Consider the following 20,480-nt stretch of genomic DNA (forward strand, 5'->3'; position numbering starts at 1 on the left):
TATTCTAGAGGTAATAAATAGGGAAGTATTAGAGTTAAAGTGAGTTGGGGCCCCTCCCTCTCACTGACTGGACAGACTGGAGGGTGGACATTGGAGAGCTCTTCCCAGATCCTTAATTTAAGGAGGTCACCTAGGGTAGCCATCTTTTCACGTCCAAACAGCTGCAGTCTTTTGGACTTCACCTCCCTTCCATCCCCAGTCAAGTACCTTCTCTGCACTCCCTGCTCATCTTTCACTTCTTTTTATGTGCTGTCTTTCCCTGTTCCATTGAGAGCTCCTTTTGGGAAGATACTGTTTTTTGCCTTTCTTTGTAACTCTAACACTTATCACAGCATCTGGCACTTTTGATGTTTTTCAGTCGTGTCTGACTCTTTTGTGACCCTGTTAGAAAAATCTGAAACAAAAATCTACTACAGGAGTACGTGAAGGAAAGCCTTTATTACACTTTTCCCGAGAAGCGGGCACACTGCACCCTAGTGGCACATGCGAGCTGGTACAGAAACAGAGTCAATTTTTAAATGGTTAGTAAAATCCATACTCCTCCCATTTGAGCAGCTCAATTGGGTTACACTCTTCCTGAACTGCCCATCCCATGTTCCTCCAGGTTATTCCTTGTCATCTTCACCTCTCTTGGATTATACATCCCATGCCATGTTAAAAAATGGTGGCTCTTTCTGCCCTTGGGGTGTGTCAATTAATATTCAATAAGCTTATTAAGCAAAGCCTGTGCCCCATCCTTGACCCCATGGGTTGCAACTGGTTTAGCCTTCAGGGCTCTTTCTTAAGGAACTAGTTGTTTTGCAGAATGTTTGGGGCACTTTCTGATTGGTTGAGGGACTATCCACAAGATCTTGGAAGTCCTCCTCAGAATTCCCACAGACCTTTCCCACAGACCCCATGGACCATAGCATGCCAGGCCCTTCTATATTCCACTATCTCTTGAAGTCTGGCCAAGCTCGTGCTCACTGTTTCCATGACCCTATCTAACCATCTCATCCTCTGTTGTCCCTTTTTCCTTTTGCCTTCAATCTTTCCCAACATCAGGATCTATTTCAATAAATCCTATCTTCTCATTATGAGGCCAAAATATTTAAGCTTCAGCTTCAGCATTTGAACTTCCAGGGAATATCCTGAATTAATTTAAGTATTAACTGATTTGATCTCCTTGCTATCTAAGAGATTCTCAAAAGTCTTCTCCAGTACCACAATTTGAAAGCATTGATTCTGCAGTATTTAGCTTTTCTTACAGTCTACATTACTACTGAAAAAAACAAACATAGCTTTGACTACATGGACCTTTGTTGGCAAGGTGATATCTCTGCTTTTCAGTATGCTGTCTAGATTTGCCATAACTTTTCTTTCGAGGAGTAAACATCTTAATTTCACAGCTGCAATGATCATTTACAGCGATCTCTGAAACCAAGAACAGAAAATCTGACACTGCTTCCATTTCTTCTCCCTCTATTTGTGAGAAAGTAATGGGGTCAGCTGCCAAGATCTCTGTGTTGTTTTTTTTTTAATGTAAAGCTTCAAGCCAGCTTTTACACTCTACTTTTTCACCCTCATCAAAAGGCTTCTTAATTCTTCTTCACTTTTTGCCATCAGAGTGGGATCATCTGCCTGAGATTGCTAACAGCTCTCTTGATAATATTAATTCCAGCTTTTACTTCATCCAGCCAGGCATTCTGCATGATACACTCTACACATAAGTTAAATAAATAAGGTGACAATATGTAGCCTCATCATACTCCTTTTCCAATCTTAAACCTATCAGCTGCTCCATGTTTGGTTCTAACTGTTGCTTCTTGACTCGCATACAGGCTCCTTGGGAGATAAGTAGGATGATCTGCTACTCCTACTTCTTTGAGGACTTGCCTCATTTTGTTGTGATACACACAGTCAAGAACTTTAGTGTAGTCAACAAAGCAGAAGTAGATGTTTTTTCTGGAACTCCCTTGCTTTTTCCATAATTCAGTGAACGTTGGCAATTTGGTCTCTAGTTCCTCTGCCTCTCTGAAAACGAGCCTGTTATTCTCCAATGGATCACCTTTTGTCGGAACTCTCCACTATAATCTCTTAGGTAACCCTGCACAGCACAGCTCATAGTTTTACTGAGCTATGCAAGGCCCCCAACCATGCCAAGGCAGCGATCCAGGGCCTGGCATATAATAGGCATTTAATAAATGTTTACTGAATGAATGAATGACATAGTCAGATCTTGGCTTAAAAAAATATCACCTTGGCAGATGTATGGAGGATAGATTAGAGTGCAGAGAGATTTGAAGCAGGGAAACCATTTAGGAAGCCATTCCAATATAGTCCAGATGAGAGGTAATGAAGGTCAGAATGGAAATGGTTGCTGTCTGAATAAAGAGGAAACAGATGTAAAAGATATTGTGAAGGTAGAAATGATAAAGTTTTGCAAATGACTGGATATGTGGAGTGAAGGAGGATGAGGAATGAATGATAATGCTGAAATTATGAATCTGGAAAACTAGAAAAATCATATTGTTCTTGACAGAAATAGGAAGTTCAGAAGATGTGTAAGTTTAGGACAGGGTTTCTTAATCTGTGGTCTGTAGATTTTTTTTTTCTTTTTGGTCAGGCAATCAGGGTTAAGCGACTTGCCCAGGGTCACATAGCTAGTAAGCGTCAAGTGTGTCTGAGACCAGATTAGAACTCAGATCCTCCCAACTCCAAGGCCAAAGCTCTATCCACTGTGCCACCTATCTGCTCTTGTAGATATTTTTAAAAATATTTTTGTAACTATTTCAACATAATTGGTTTATTTTGTTAGTCTACATATTTTAGTCAGTTAATCACTAGACATTTATTAAGCACCTACTATGTGCCAGGCACTGTACTAAGGACTGAAGATACAAAAAGAGACCAAAGCCAGTCCTTCACCTCAAAGAGCTCACATTTTAATGGAGGAGACAACAAGCAAACGAATACAGAGAGAAGGAGAGAAAGAGACAGAGAGCGAGAGGAGAGAGAGAGACAGAAAGAAAGAACTTATAAATAGGATAAATAAAAATTAAGTAACAAAGGAAAAGTACTAGAATTAGGAAAGGCTGGGAAAGGCTTACTGTAGAAGACAGCATTTTAGCTGTGCCTAAAAGGAAGCCAGGGAAAGCAGTAGACAGGATGAGGAGGGAGAACATCCCCAGACAGAGGCTAAACAGAGAAAACTCCTAGGTTGTAAGCCCGATGGACTGGGAGAATGGTGTTACCCTCTGCAGTAACAGGGAGGAGGTGGAGAGGTTTTAGGGGAAAAGATACTAAGTTCTGTTTTAGACATAATTAGATAAGAATAAGACAAAGATGTAAGAAGTTTTCTAAATAAATGGAACAGCAAATTTTGAGAAAAGCAACAGGATTAGACTGTTTTCTCTAAGTACTATATACATATGCATATGGTTGGCTTTCAAACTGATTTATCATGGAAATTCAGGCTTTTAGTATGTTTTAGTAATAAGTTCTCAAAACTGGATTAAGGATTTTACACATAAATTGTATTGATAATGATAAAATGAAATTATTTCCATTATTAAAGTATACATCTGATAACTTTAAAAGGGAGAAGAGCTCCTTTTATGGCTGGATACTCATAAATTTTTAAAAGATTCTTATATCAGGCACAGGATTTAAGTAAGGGTAGAAACAGCAAATGACATTTCAGAATTATCTAGGAACCTCTAGATTTGGAACCAGATGAGCAGAGCCCCTTTCAGAGCTGTTCTAAGAATAAGTATATTGTCCAAGAAAAAGGACCACATAACTACATGAGACATCTGGGACTCAAAATGTGCTGGTTAAATGGATGTTGAGAATGGGTTACTAGGATACAAGGAGACTTGATGTTAATTAATATTGGTGATAACTATTGTATTGCTTTAGTCTTTTAAGATATTTTGTTTTAAGTTTTCTTGGTTACCTTGGTGACATGTAAATCTCCCTTCTCAGACCCAGTCCATTGTAAGCCTCCAAGTACTGTGATGTGACCTGACTTAATGTAATTATGATAACGAATTTATGAAAAACTTCATTGCATGTTTGAACCTAGCCTTGCATGGCTGGGAAATGGACCATCTCTCTGTGCTTTTTAGAGATCCTTAACCAAGGACCTCTGTTATGCTGACCATAAACTCAGATCCAGGGACTGATACAAGGAGTTTTCTCACAATTGTCAACCCATGCATCTTCTTAAGGGCCCCTATTAGGTCCTTCTGACTACTTCCACAGCTGTTAAACTCATGGGTGGGTACTCTTGAGTCATCTGAAGAAAGCCCCTGCTCCTGAGTGAATGGCAGTACCCTCCAGGAACCTCAAGGTTCATTAGTATGGACCCAGAAGCAGCCAACATCCAGATAGATAGATGTCCCAAGATTCTGGACGAGGGCTAAGTCTACTGTCTTAGTTTTTTCTCCTCTTCCCCTTTGTTACATGCCCAACCATCAAGTCCCTGACTCAAGCATGTGCTGGCATTTTCTCTCTCTACATTCTTGGTTCCCCCCCTCCTGGACTTTTCTGCTTGCAAGCAAACAATGGCTAGCAGTGTTACCTGGTACATACTTTGCCAAGAGGTTTCCCCTCAAGGAACCGACTTCCTGAGATAAAAATGCTCATCTTGGTCCAACTGGCCTCTTGTAGCAGCTTGGCTTATATCTGTCTCTCCTATACTGGCCAGAAGGGTAGGGGTTCTTTTGGACCCCCTCCCTTTGGACAAAAGGGGGAAATATCGAGATATTAGGAGATACCTTATTTTCTAGAGCTAAGGCTCAGCAAGCAATCTGTGCTCTGAGCTTGGTATAACAACAGTATTTTGTGCTCACCCTCTGGATGATCTCACCTTGTGGCAAAATTGCATAATTATTGTATTGCTTTGACCAGCACCAGGAGTTCTCTGAGCTCAGACAAGCTTCGACCGTGTTCCAGTCATGAAGGCCAGCTATGAATCAAACTTGTTACATTGCTCCTGTTACCTCTCCCTGTCAAGGCTACACCACACAACCACTGCTGTAAGTATTGAGCGCTTCCTACACTGCCTCGGGTCCCCCTCCCCATCAGGGGCAGGGCTCCAGTACACGTGTCCCTGTTTGCAAACCATTTCCCTCACGTTGAAATTAAACTGTTTGATTCCTGACTCTCCCGTCTCTAGCCTGCTCTGTTTGGCTCCAGTCAGCCACAGGTTAGAGGCCAGTTCCATCTGGTTGACAATGTCTACCTGACATCTAGCTGGAGACATCTGTCTGAAAGGCAGTTGAAGATTTGAGATCTGAGGTCAGCAGAGACACTGGGTAAGGATAGACAGATACAAGAATTAAGAGCTGGTAATTAAATCCATGGGTGCTGATAGATCACCAAGTGTAGTACAGAGGGAGAAGAGGGCCTGCAGGACACATATGGTTAGAGGGCATGATCTAGATGAGGATCAGTCTGATAGGTAGAAGGAGAACCAGGAGAGTGGTATCCCAAAAAGACGGAGAAAAGAGATTATCAAGAAGGAGAGGGTGATCAACAGTGTCAAAGACTGCAGAAAAGTCAAGGAGAATGAGGATTGAGAAAAGGCCACTGGACTTGGCAATTAAGAGATCATGGGTAACCTTGGAGAAAACAATTTCAGAGGAATGATAAGGTCAGAAGCCAGACTTACAAGAGGTTGAGAGAGGAGAGAAAGTGGGAGCAACTTATTGTAGTTGGCCTTTTCAAGGAGTTTAGCTATGAAGGGCAGAAGAGATATAGGATGATGGTTAGCAAGGAACAGAAGGATCAAGTGAGGGTGTTTTGAAGATGGAGGAAACATAGGCATGTTTGTAGGCAATAGGGAAGGAGTCAATAGACAAGGAAAGATCGAAAATAAGTGACAGAGTGAGGATGACAGGGGGGCAATGTGCTACAGGAGAGAGGATGGGATGGAATCATTTGATCAGGTAGAGCGGTTAGCCTTATTAAGGAGTAAGGCCACATCATCATTTTATTTTATACAACAAAAAACATATTCTGAGAAGGGATCTGTAGGTTTCACCAGACTACCAAAGGCATTCACTGCACAAAAAAGCTTAAGACTTTCTAGTTTAGTAGGAAAATGAACTGCTTTGGAAAAATTGAGTTTGATATATCTGTGGTTCATCCAGTTTGTTTTTTAATATAACTTTTGTTTGATTTTATTTTTTATCAATTAATAAGCATTAATTTTCTCTTCCTCCCAAGTTTTAAAGACACGTGCAGGGTCAAAACAAGTTTTCACACTGACCAGGTCAAAAAAGGTATAACTAATTCTACACTCTTGAATCTATCACCACTCTTTCAGGAGGCTGATATCATGTTATGTCAGATCTCTGAACTGTGGTTAATCATTAGATTGATCAAGGTTCTTAAGTCACTATATCAGCTGAAGCCCAACAGATTTTGCTGAAGCCCCTAATTTTAACTTTTTATTTCAAATTTGTTTCTTATAGACAACATGCTGTTGAATTCTGCTTTCTAATCCATTCTTCTATCCTCCTCCATTGTATAAGTGAGTTCATCCCATTCATAGCTATGACTGTTAATTGTGTATTTCCACACATCCTTTTTTCTTATACTTTTCCTTCTCTTGTTTACTGCCCACTTTTTGGAAAGAAGGTGGTGAGAGGGGAGGATATTCATCACCTGTGCTCTTTGGTACAATTTGTTTCTGTTCCCCTGCCCCTCCCTTTTCTTCCAGTTTCCCTGTTGATTGAAATGGACTTCTGTACCCACCTTTATGTGTATTCTTCTCTCCTTTGACCAGATCAGATGAAAGTGAGGTTCAAATGTCACTTGTTCTCCCTGTCTCTTCCTCCTTTTTTGGTATGGTCTTCTATCTGCACACTTGGACTATGTGAGATACTTTTCCCCATCCTTCTCCCTTTCCATTTTTCTTTTGAGATTATCAAAATATAACAAAACTATTCCCAGATCCTCTGTCTAATTAGACTGCCACTATGATCCCTAATGATGATAATATTTACTGGAGACATATGTATCATCTTCCCATATTAGAACATAAAGAGTTTATCCTTGTTTAGTCACTTGTGATTGTTTACTCATGTTTATCTTCTTATGTTTTTTTTGACTCCTGTGTTTCAAATTCAAAGTTTCTACTGAACTCTGAACTTTTTCTCAGGAATGCTTGGGAGTCCCCTATTTCATTAAAGGTCCATTTCTTCCCCTATAGAACTGTACTCAGTTTTGCTGGGTAAGTTATTTTTTGTTTTATGTTTATAACCTTTGCATTTTGGAATATTATATTCTATATATATTTCTTTATAATTGTGACTGCTAAATCATATGTGATCTTGACTGTGGCTCCTTAGTACCTGAATTCCTTTTTTTAAAAAAATAATTTATTTTTAATTTTCAAAATCCACTTCCATAAGATTTTGAGTTCCAAATTTTCTCCCCATCTCTCCCCTCCTCTCACAGCAAGATGGTGTGTAATTTGATATAGACTCTACACATACATTCATATTGAACCTATTTTCACATTAGTCATGTTGTAAAGAAGAATTAAAACCAACAGGAGAAACCACGAGAAAGAAGAAACAAAAAAAAGAACAAAAAAAAGAGAGAAAATAATATGCTTCAATCTGCATTCAGACTCCATAGTTCTTTTTCTGGATGTGCACAGCATTTTCCATGAGTCCTCTGGAGCTGTCTTGGATCCTTGCATTGCTGAGAAGGGCTAAGTCTATCAAAGTTAGTCATCGCACAGTGTAGCTGTTACTGTGTACAATGTTCTCCTGGTTATGCTCACTTCACTCAGCATCAGTTAATTCAAGTCTTTCCAGGTTTTTCTGAAGTCTGCCTGCTTATCACTTCTTATAGCACAATAGTATTCCATTACATTTATATACCACAACTTGTTCAGCCATTCCCCAACTGATAGGTATCCCCTCAATTTCCAACTCTTTGCCACCACAGAAAGAGCTGCTATAATTATTTTTGTACATATGGGTCCTTTTCCCACTTGTATGATCTCTCTGGGATACAGATCTAGAAATGGTATTGCTGAGTCAAAGGGTGTACACAGTTTTATAGGCCTTTAGGCATAGTTCCAAATTGCTCTCCAGAATGGCTGGATCAAGTACTTGAATTTTTTCTTTCTGGCTGCCTACAGTATTTTTCTTTGACCTAAAAGCTCTAAATTTTGGCTATGATGTTCCTGAGGAGTTGCATTTTTTAGTTTCTTTCAGGTGGGAACAAATGGATTCTTTCTACGGTCACTTTGTCTCCTGATTCTAAGAGATCTGTGTAGTTTTCTTTCATGATTTCTTGATACATGATTTCTAGAATATCTTCAAAAGACACTGGGAGTGGGGTGGGGGTGGGGCCAAGATGGCAGAGGTGAGCAGTGTTCCCAAGCTCTTTCAACATTTCCCTTTAAAAAACTTTTAAAAGCATGTCAAATTGGATTTCAAAGGAAACAACCAACAAAAAGTTAAAGTAAGTCATTTTTCTAGCTCAGGACAACTAGCAGGACAGAAAGAGACACTGGCAGACACTGGTGTGCAGGCTAGCTGGGAGCCTGACATAGCCGAAGTCCACCAACTGTGGACCCTGAAAGGGGTGGTGGCAGCTGCAACAGTGGTAAAGGAGTGCTCAGTGCCGAGATAATAAGGGGATTAAACATATGGTCAGAAAGAGATTACAGGGGACCCCTGTGCTAGCACCTGGCTCAAGACCAGGTACCATTTGGCAACTCCACTGCCCACTTCCAAGTTCCAGGTCACAGTTCCAAGACAGAGAGGAGCACTTGTCATAAAGGAACAGGAGCCCTACCTGGGTAAGGACCAAACTGCAGACACAGACACTGAGTACACTTCTTCCCAGATCATATCACCTCAAAACAATGAAAACTTATAGGCCCCTAGACCTAACTATTAAAACAGCAAGACATAAAAGCCTGTAGCTCAGCACAGTTATCCTCTCTCCCAATCTCTGAGGTAAGCAGAGTTCAACTATAACATATAGTCAAAAATCAAGAAATAGACTGGAAAAATTAGCAAGTAATAACAACAATAACTGGCAAGGCAATCAGGGTTAAGTGACTTGACCAGGGTCACACAGCTGGTGAGTATCATGTGTCTGAGGCAGTAATCTGAACTCAGATCCTCCTGACTCCAAGGCCGGTGCTCTATCCACTTCACCACCTAGCGGCCCCTAGATTCAGTTCTAAACAACATTTATTAAGGACTTAATACATGCAAGGCACTGAAGAATACAAGGACAAAACACAACACGATAAAACAAAAAAGAGTCCCTGCTCTTAAGGATCTTACATCTACTGAATGCCCAACATTCTAATGTCCAGCCAATCTGCTATATTTTTAGATATGTGATATATAATCATATCACTATCTAGGGAAAACTGGAGTCTAACATGACAACCAAGCAGACTCCTGTTCCTAGGATCTTTGATATTTACAAAGAACAACCAACAAGTCAGTGTTAATTCAATTAAAACTCTAAACATAAAAAAAAGCAAGACTACAGAATGTTAGATCCACAACAACAGAATTTACCTTTCATAAACTTTAGTAAGCTGTTGTGCCAATGTTAAATTCCTGGTTTCTAAGTAAGCCGCCATTTCAGCAACAACAGCAGCTGCACTTACTCCATCTTTATCCAAAACGAAAGTCCCACACAGAAACCCTGGGAAGCAAAAAAGAGCTTCAGAAAAAAAAATTTTTTTCAAGAGAAAACAGATTTCTTGTGTTTCTATCAGTTTTATATTTTTAAAGACAAAATAAACTCAATGCCATTTAACACCTGATGAAACCTGCAAAGTAAATGTATTTTATGCCTTTAAAAAATAGTTAATCATTTCTTTTAAAGAAAAATAAAAGATGGTTACAAATCAAAATTAGAAACTAGCAGACAAAAATTCCTTCTCTACATGATTCCACATTGAAATCTGCTTGTTGACTGTTTTAAGATAATTATTACTACATTAAGAAATCAGAATTTTCTAATAAGTAAAGCTATCTGAAAATTAGATGAGCTGCCTTATGAGATGGTGAATTTCCTGTTAATGGAGGTACTGAAGTAGTAGATCATAAGATCTGAAGGTGAAAGGGGCCTTGGAATATCAACAAGTCCAAACTGCTTATTTTATAGATAAGAAAACCAAGATCAAAAGAAAAGAATTGACTTGAGTAAGTTTCACATGGCCAGTAAGGGCTGGAGTTATAACTTACATCCAGGACTTCTGACTCCTAAGTTACTTATACCAGAAGGTGAATAACTGTATTTGGAGAATACTGTAAGAAGAGTTTCATATTTTCATCAATTCCAAGAAAAGTACAGCTGGAGTAGACCAAAGGTCCAACTTCTACCGAAAGCACGAATGAATTCCTTCTACAGCATGCCAAATACATACTCATCTAGATTTCACTCAATAAGGAACTGGCTTTTTCCCAAAAGGAAGGAATGTAGAAAGATACACGTAGAATTAAATCATCTCTATGGTCTTTTCCAGTGCTAACGTACTATGTTTCAAAAGAAGCAGAAATACCTATTAATAAAGCACATGGTAATACATGTATGAGGTTATGAGTGCCAAGCAAGACTAGAGTAGCAATGGTGGCTGGAAGTCTCTCTAGTATTCTGATACATACCAATAGACTCTTCAAATGCAAAAAGGACTTCTTTCCCATTTTCCATGAGTTCTTTTATTCTACTTCCAATCCATTTAAAACCTGGCAATGTTTCCTGAAATATAAAATAGTATACTAAGTGATTTTTCTATGATGCATACGTGTGTGAAAAAAATAACACATATGTAGCAATATGCATGCATACTGTGCTCATGTATAAAGATGACATGGCTAGTTACTGTGATAGCGTCCCAATATCAGCACATGTGCTTGACTACTTTTATGAACATTTACAATGAACAACTTATACTACTCTATAATTTAGGGACCTAGTAGAATAATAAATGAAATAACCTGTAAGAGTTATCAGTTCATCTTTAGTACTAAGATTGCTTTTCAACTGGCATGGAATGGAGTAGAATAAAACCACCACTTTATAGCTAAATGCAAAGTACAACATAAATTATTAAAGACAATTAAAAATAGTAATATGTACACAATCTAACTCTAGATTTCAGCTTACTAACTAAAAATACAAAGAAAGATTCCTCATTTAACCCCAGTAATTATCAGAGGAAGCAATGATGTCGATTTTCAAAATTACTGGTTCTTTGTAAGCTATTTAATTACTTTTAAAAATTTAAGTTTCTTAAATCTATCTGCAAAAATACCAAAACAACTAGGTGAAAAAAATATTCAGTTTTCTACTGGTTTTTCTGATGTCATGGAGTCACAACTACTGTAAGTGACTAGAAAGAATATTCCAAGCTAGAAGTCAAAGGATCTGTTACTAATTAGCTGTGTGACCTTGAGCAAGTCACTTTTCAGAATCATCTGTAAAATAAGGAGGTTGGATTCAATGTTTTTAAGGTCCTCTCTACTGCTAAAACTCTATAAATCTACAAATACAAACTTAAAAATAGCATTTTTTTGAATTATAAGTTAAATCAATGGAAATCAGTATTTGTAAAAATTCCTTTAACTTCTAGTTGTAAAAATAAACACAAAAACACTATCTAGCTCTTACTTCAAACTGAAATCCTTCTTTATGTGCAATTGCCTTCAAAATTTTGGAGGAGACTGTAGTGGCTAACATGTAAATGTTCTTCACATCAGCATTCTGTGACTTATTTTCCTTCCAGCAATCAAACATCCACCACCCAAACAACGCTGCTAACTCATTGCCTGTGAAAACTTTCCAACGGCCACTGCACAGAGAAGGGAAAAATTCATCAAAACCAAATTCCTTTGAATTTTATATTAAAAAAAATTAAAGCATATTAAGACCTACAATGGTAACAAGAAAAAAAATTTAACTTAAACACCAAGTAGGATAGCTTAGAAAACAGATTGCCTCTTTTTTTTTTTTAAGCTGTTACCGAAAAAGCCAAGCTATGACAGGTAATAGTGCCATTGGGAAAATGATGATATTGCTCTAAGACAAAAGAACAGTCAAAGCAAACATTTAAGCCTTTATCAGATACTTACTCCCCTTGCAGTTCAGCCACTGCTAGTCTGTCTGCGTCAGGATCCGTGGCTACCACTACTCTGGCATTTTCTTTCTCAGCCAATCTCAGAGACAGCTCCTGGGACAAGCACCCAAAAAGCCGGGTTACACTGAAGAAGTCCAATTTATGCTAATTCTCAAGAGTATGTAATACATTGAAATATTAACCCCCTCTAAAGTTCTCTAGTTTTAGAAGACCAGAGTTTACCAAAATTCAAAATTAAGATCCCAGATTTCCCTAGGAATTATACTTTCATATACTTATCTAGCATTAATACAGGACACAAATTCCTTTAAAATTTTAAAAAGATACAAAAATGATTTCTGCTTTTCTAACCCTTAAAAACTTAATCGTCCTCTGACTTGCAAATGACAAAGGCAGCCTGGAAGAATGAGAAAAGCACCGGGTTTAGAGTAAGATCTGGGTTAAAGTTATGGCTCCAGTATTTACTAGCTGTGTAACTTGAGGCAAATACCTGTCCCTCTCTGGACCTCAGTTTTCCAAACTGTAAAATTCAGGGAATGAACTAGATGATAAGATCATAAATTTAGGACCAGAAGGGACCTAAGCTTGCGGAAATCTATTCTAACTGTGCTATTTCAGGATTCTTTCCAATTTAATGGAGTTACATAAATAATTCAATCAGGTATTACAATACATAGATACCAGCACAGATTCTCCTTCTTCAGGATTTGGACATTTGACAGTAGAAAAGTCTGGGTCTGGATCCTGTTGCTCTGGTACTGGAATTGGAGGTTTAAATCCAAACACTTTAAAAGCCAATTGCACATAATCATGACCAACTCCATGAAATGATGTATGGACAAATTTCAAGCTTGTCTGCAAGTTCAGCTCTCTGAAAAGTAAAACCAGAATTCAATCAGTACTACAAATACTTTTAATTATAATATAATGGAAAATGTCAACGATCTAAGAAAATGTAGTTAATAAATTCTGTATTCTGGGCAGAAATCTTTCTTTCTTTCTTTCTTTCTTTTGGTTTTAGGCAATTGGGGTTAAGTGACTTGCCCAGGGTCACACAGCTAAGTAAGTATCAAGTGTTTGGTCTGAGGTCACATTTGAACTCAGGTCCTCCTGACTTCAGGGCGGGTGCTCTATCTGCTGCGCCACCTAGCTACCCCCAAAGAGAAGGCTGTACTATGGGGTTTTTTTTGTTTTGGTTTGGTTTTTTGCTTGGAAATGGGGTTAAGTGACTTGCCCACGGTCACACAGCTAGTAAGTGTCAAGTGTCTAAGGCCAGATTTTGAACTTGAGTCCCCCTGAGTCCAAGGCCGGTGCTCTATCCACTTCGCCACCTAGCTGCCTGGGCAGAAATTTAAGGTGAAAACAATAAACCATGGTATTCAATTAAAAGAACAAAAATTTCCCGTCTGATCTCCTTCCTCTCTAAGCCTAGAAAGCCTAGTGATGTTGAAAGTCATTAAGGTCATAGGTACACTGCGATACCATGCTAGTTTTGACAAAATGGGCCCAAACTCCTTGTAAGAAGCAAAACAAACTAGCTTTCTTTTCTGCTCATGTATTCTATAATGTCCAAACTACTGGCTGAGACTCTCTCCCAGCCCCAATGGCATGGCATTCCCCTTTTGTTTCTCACTACCACCTTACAAAAACTTACATATATAGTCAACTTTGATCACAGAATCTCAGAATTTGAGAGCTAGAAGGGATCTCTGTGGGCATATAGTTCAAGTCACACATAAAAGGAATTTCTAATAAAACATATCTAACAAGTGGTCAATTAGACCATCAAGGAGGCTGAACCCATAATATCTCATGGCAACTCTATTATTTTTAATTTTTTTTGCTACATTTTGTGTTTGAAGTTGTCTCCTTCCTTCCTTCCCAACCTCTTATTAGAGAAGGCCAACATTTAATATAGATATATATGTGGAACTATATAATACATCCATATGTTCTTTCTCTTTCTCTGGCGATAGACTGCATTTTCCTTTGTAAGTCCTTCGCAGTTGATTTGAATGATCATATTGCTCAGAATAGCTTAGTCATTCATAGCTACTCTTCAAACAATACTGTATACAAGAGTATGTACTGTATACTCTCGGTTCTGCTCACTTCACTTTGCATTATTTCATGTAAGTCTTTCCATGTTTTTCTAAAACAAACCTGCTTGATATTTTTTAAAATAAATTTATTTGTTTTTTGTTTTCAGCATTTCTGCTTGTCATTTCTTATAGCACAGTAGTATTCCGTCACAAATTCATATACTACAACTTGTTCAATTGATGGGCATCCCCTCAATTTCCAGTTCTTTGCCACCACAAAGAACCTGCTATACATATTTTAGGACATATAGGTTAGTTTTCTTTTCCCCTGATCACCTTGAGAAACAGACCTAATAATGTATTGCTGGGTCAAAGGGTACACACAGTTTTATAACTCTTTAGGCATAACTCCAAATTGCTCCCCAAAATGGTCAGTTAATAATTTCACCAACAGTGTAAAAAGAGTCCCAATTTTTCCACATCCCTTCAAACACTTTCGTTTTCTCTCATTTTAGCCAATCTGATAGGTGTGAGATGAGAACCTCAGAGTTGTTTTAATACATTTGTCTGGGGCAGCTAGGTGGCGCAGTGGATAGAGCACTGGCCTTGGACTCAGGGGGACTCAAGTTCAAAATCTGGCCTCAGACACTTGACACTTACTAGCTGTGTGACCCTGGGCAAGTCACTTAACCTCATTTCCAAGCAAAAAAGCAAAACAAAACAAAAAACCCCATAGTACAGCCTTCTCTTTGAGGGTAGCTAGGTGGCGCAGCAGATAGAGTACCCACCCTGAAGTCAGGAGGACCCGAGTTCAAATGCGGCCTCAGACCAAACACCTGACACTTACTTAGCTGTGTGACCCTGGGCAAGTCACTTAAACCCAATTGCCTAAAAAAAAAAAAGCATTTGTCTAATCGAGAATGATTTAGAGCAGGGGTTCTCGAGAAACCTGCGGCCTCAAGACCACATGTGGCCCTCTAGGTCCTCAAGTGTGGCCCTTTGACTGAATCCAAATTTCACAGAACAAATCCCCTTAATAGAAGGATTTGTTCTATAAAACTTAGACTCAGTCAAAAGGCTTCACCCAAGGACCTAGAAGGCCACATATGACCTCGAGGCTGCAGGTGCCCCACTCTTGATTTAGATCATTTTTATGTGACTATAAATATAGTTCTGATTTCTTCTTTCAAAAACTGCCTTCCAAAAATTGACCATTTATCAAGTGGGGAATGACTCACATTCTTATAAATTTGACTCAGTTTTTCTATATATTTGAGATGTGAAGCCTTTATCTGAGAAACAGGCTTTTTATAAAATATTTTCCCCAATTTTCTGCTTTCCTTCTAGTCCCGGTTACATTAGTTTTATTTGTACAAAATCTTTTTTAATTAAATGTAATCAAAATTATCCATTTTACATCCCATAATGCTATCTCTTGTTTATTCATAAACTTTTCTCTTATTATTCTGATAGGTATAAATAAATCTGATGGTAATATGTTCCATGCTCCTCTAATTATGATATATCAGGGGCAGCTAGGTGGTGCAGTAGATAGAGCACCCGCCCTGAAGTCAGGAGGACCTGAGTTCAAATCCAGCCTCAGACCAGACATTTGACACTTACTAGCTGTGTGACCCTGGGCAAGTCACTTAACCCCAATTGCCTTAAAAAAAAAAAACTGAGTCAGTAATTACGATATATCCCTATATGTCTAGGTCATGTGTCCATTTTGATCTTATCTTGGTAAAATGATGTAAGATATTGGTCTATACCTAATTTTTGCCACACTGCTTCTCAGTTCTCCTAGCAATTGTTACCAAATGTGAGTTCTTATCCTAAAAGCTTAGATCTTTGCATTATCAAACATGAGGTTACTACAGTCATTTACTTCTGTGTATAACATGTCTACTCTCTTCCACTGATATACCTTTCTATTTCTTAGCCAGTACCAGATAGTTTTGATGATTTCCACCTTATGGTACAGTTTAAGATCTGGTACTGCTAAAGCTCCTTCCTTTATATTTTCTCCAATAATTCCTTTGCTATTCTTGACCTTTTGTTAAGTTAGCCCAAATTATTAAGAAGATTTTCCTGACATCAAGTCTAAATTTGTCTCTAACTTCTACCTACTGCTCCTGGTTTTGCCCTCTGGGGCCAAACAGAACAAGTCTAATCCTTCATCCCATGAAAGCCCATCAAATACTTGAAGACAGACACTATGTCTCCCCTGAGTCCTCTCTCCTTTAGTTTAAACACACCCATTTCTTCCATTGATCCTTATATGACAGACTCGATTTCTTTCACCATTCTAGTCACCTTTCTTGAGACTGTCTGGGGCCCTGAACAACATTACAGGTGAGGTCTGAGGAGAACAAGCAGAGGACAATTTCTATCACTGCGCCCCAAAGCTCTGCCTTTCTTAATGCAACCTAAAATCCTTTGAGATTTTTGGCTTACCATATGACACTGCTGCCTCCTCTTGCAGTCTGCTAAGACCGCTAGATCTTATTCAGAACAACTAATCTTCCTCAGCTCATCCAAAAATATAAGTAGATTTTCAGAAAGGTTTTTATTAGCAATTAAGAAAATATGCTTAGGAATTTTAATAACAGTAACTAGTATCCTAAGATACCCTTTTGTGGGCACTAAGTGGCCAGTACCAAACTATTAAATTAGGCTGGTTCCCATGCCCATCTTATAAGAATCTGGCCTTGTCTCCACATGAAACTATCTTGCCTGGGACAAACCAGATATGGGTTCTCTCCATCTAGGCAACACAGAGCTCCTATATTTCAACCCATGAAGCCTTCTGCTACTATACTGGATCCTTCTATACCAACTTCTGGTCTGGTCCAGAGCTCCTAGTGGCCATGATTGGCCCATATTAGCAAGATTCCACATATATTTTGAGAATGACTGAGAGTAACCCTTAGTACCAGGGAAATCATACAAGTTGACAACACTACATATACAGCCTCACATACCTAAGAGGTGGTGCTATATAAGACAGGCCCACCTCTCCTACTTATTGTGTGATCATGAACAAGTCGCTTTCCTCTCTAAGCCTGTTTCCTCTTTCATAAAATAGAAATGATTTTTGCACTACCTACTTTACAGAGTTGTTGTGAGAAAGCAGTTTATAAATTGCAATATTATAGAAAGGTGGGTTATTATTATTCAGAACAAAAGAACAAGTCGTTTCTTCATACACTCAGCAAACATTTTATAGTTAAGAACATTCAAATATAAGTACTGGTATTCAACTAATTTAATTTCATTTCAAAAGAGATGATTATTTGAGACCTTGTTTAGCAAAGGAAAAAACGTTTATTAAAAATAACAACAGATAACATATAATAGCTTGCTGGGGAGAAATAAGAGAAAATGAAACAAGAATAATACTTTTAAAACTCTACTTTGTAGGGAGCTCTTTGGGGAACTGGGGAAAATGAAAAATGTATGCTGCCCCCAAAAAAGGTAGCTTCTCAGTGATTTTCAGTGATAGCTGAAAAACCAATTTTAATAGCAATAATTATAAAAGAAAATTTCATCTTATATAGACTACCTACCCTTTAAAAATGATTTCAGTATAACAAATACATACGAGCCTGTGCCCTACTCCCCTCCCAGCAAAAAGACACAGAAGAATGACTACAAAATTGCCAGACTACAAACATCTAGAGAATAACTTGCCCAAGTTTGCACAACACACCAGCTGCCTTGGGAGTGGCAATGAACTCCTCTGTTTTTCATGTCAAAAAGGAAGCTTGAGGAAGGTAGGAGGAAGTACTCTTGATTTTTCCCCCCCTCTTTTTTCCTGTTTTATTACCTGTCTCCTCCCTGCTGTGCTCCTGCCTTACCTCCCCCAACACAGATTGTGTCCGTTTTCTCTCTTTGGCTCTGCCTAAGGTTGATTCTGTTACTGCTCAACCTACCCATATTTCTTCTGCCCTGCCTTAAAGTGAGGTTATCACATTTTCCTAAGAAAGTACCTGTGAAAACAAATCTTTTTCAGATCTTCCATGTAACGCGTACAAATATCCTGCAGAGGATCTTGCTTCAGGGGGCTAGTATCCACCAGATTTTCATTCCAGGAATCAATCCAGGGCTCAACACTTTCTTCTATACATTTCAGGATCTCTTTATCATGAGGAGATGTAATCTGAGCACCTGTTTCCCAGTATACCTAGATGAGTTAAGAACAATTCAATAAACATTCATTAAAAAACCTACTATGTGCAAAGCATAGGGCTACAAAATAAAAAAAAATATGTATCTTTCCCCAGGGAGCTTAAAAATCAAATGGGTAGATGTGGCATTTACATAAATTAGTATGATCTATGATAAAGAATCAAGATGAGAGAAGTATGCTAAGAAAAGTTAAGGAAGGTAACATTATTTTTAGCTAGGAGGCTTGGGGTAAGTTTCCAGGGAGGAGGAAGCTCCTATTTTTGATAAGGATTTCAACAGATAAGATATACAACTTTGGGAATGGGGGACAATAAACCCAAATGGAGATATAAGAAACAAGAATCACAGAATTTAAAATTGGAAGCTGGATGAAATTAAGGACAACTGGTAGTCCAATTTGGCTAGAAAGTGGAGTATGTAAATTAAGGCTAGAAAGATAGGCCTGAACCAGACTGGAGAGCATTAAACGCTAAGGTTAAGCCTTATGTGATGGAGAACATAATTATAATTATTATCTGATTTACCTAAAGGGTCCTTTCATTAGTTACAATGGGAATTTAGCTTTATATAAAAATATACTGAGCTAACAGACTATTAGGTGACCTTTCACATGGGATCATTCCAATAAACGCTGATTACAGCAATGACCATTCTTTTACAAAAGTAGAATCTACAGGAAAACAATTAAAAACAATTCATCACCACAAATCAAGTCACATCTTCAGACACTCAATTCTACACACATAAGGCTAGGGAAGAAAGGTGTTAAATAAGATTATCTCTAACATCTCTTCTAATTCATTTAGTTAAACTTCCTATGTAGGAATCCCCACTACAGAACTCCTAACAGGTGATCACATACAGGTCTTCTTGAACACATATAATTATTTGAATACCTGCAAGAAACACATCATTTCACGTTCAGCCCTTTAGTTTCTTGAGTTTGTTTGGATACCTGTAACTTCTATTCATTGGTTCTAATTCTTTCATTTGAAACATCACAAAACAAGCCTGTACTTCTTTCTGCTTGACAAATATAGTGATCATCTAATTTTCAGACTTTCTTCCTTGAGACTTCTTCCCCCCTTTTCTATCTTACCACTGACTCATTTCTCACTCCATGTGGAGGCATACTGATGCTTCCCATTTCCTCTATAGGCAACACATTACAAAACAGTATTAAAAAAGTATTTTAGTCTAAATTCCTTGGTCTAATTTGAATGAAAAAATCCTTCTTTAACTATTAATTCCCAAACAATGTCTTGCACCAAAATCTTTTTATGTTATTCTTACAAAAAGCCTGAGAGAAAACTGGGGCAACTTAAGAAGGAACTCAAAGCTCTCGAAAAATGGATACAAGTGGCAACCAGAATTAGATTGGAAACACATGAATCTAATAAAAGTCATTACCTATCTTCATCCTGGAAGAGAATGATTAGTTTAGGCAAAGAAGTCTACAGGATGTACCAAAAGCTAAGTGATGAATCACAACTGTTCCATGAATTTTAGTCTAAGCTCTGGAGATGCTGATTGTGGAATTGTGTGTTTATTTGGAAATACAATAAACTGAAACTCCAAAAGGGTTTGTATCAAAAAGAGATTTCCCAGTACAAGAGGAATTCCCATACATTTGTATTTTCTCTAAGCAAAGATCCTGAACATGGAGCCTGAGTGTGAATCCTGACTGCCATTCAGGGACCTTGGGTAAGTCACTGAACTTCTCTGGGTCTCAATTTTCTAAGACTCATAGCCAAAGACTATGGTGAGACTAAATGGTCCTTCTCAGAAAGTGCTTCCCAGCTCTACAGAGCTGATCCCAGGACTCCTATACAAGTTTACCACAGCAATAGTGCTTTTGTTCCTGTGGTACCCAGTACATGGAACTCCTACTTTTTGCCAGTTGCTCTGCCCTCCTCTTTGGTTGGTGAATTCCTAACCACTGGCTTTACTGTATCTAAAACTCTAAAAAAATCATTCTTAGCTCTGAGGCCATACAAAAATTGGCCCTGAGGCCAGAGGTTGGCCAACCTCTGCTTTAAAGCCCAACTCAAAGCCTCCCCTTTCTCTACAAAGTTTTCTTCATCTCCTCAGTCAGGAATGAACTCTATCCTTGGAACTTACGTAACACATCT

General features: G+C 38.3%; 1 protein-coding gene across 3 annotated transcripts in view; it reads right to left on the reverse strand.

The window, feature by feature from the left end:
• The window catches only part of PGM2L1 (phosphoglucomutase 2 like 1), an 82,115-nt gene that overhangs the window by 22,619 nt on the left and 39,016 nt on the right, over positions 1–20,480 (reverse strand). For all 3 annotated transcript variants that reach the window (XM_020989578.2, XM_020989580.2, XM_020989581.2), the window contains exons 6-11: positions 18,150–18,343; positions 12,797–12,986; positions 12,111–12,208; positions 11,650–11,830; positions 10,644–10,737; positions 9,549–9,678 (exon numbers count right to left, since the gene is read on the reverse strand). In XM_020989578.2, the coding sequence (XP_020845237.1) occupies positions 9,549–9,678; positions 10,644–10,737; positions 11,650–11,830; positions 12,111–12,208; positions 12,797–12,986; positions 18,150–18,343 (887 nt within the window). The remainder of the gene's footprint in view (positions 1–9,548; positions 9,679–10,643; positions 10,738–11,649; positions 11,831–12,110; positions 12,209–12,796; positions 12,987–18,149; positions 18,344–20,480) is intronic.

The sequence above is a fragment of the Phascolarctos cinereus genome, unplaced genomic scaffold (assembly GCF_003287225.1).
Source record: "Phascolarctos cinereus isolate Bilbo 61053 unplaced genomic scaffold, phaCin_HiC Scaffold_726;HRSCAF=1367, whole genome shotgun sequence".
Lineage (NCBI taxonomy): Eukaryota > Metazoa > Chordata > Mammalia > Diprotodontia > Phascolarctidae > Phascolarctos > Phascolarctos cinereus.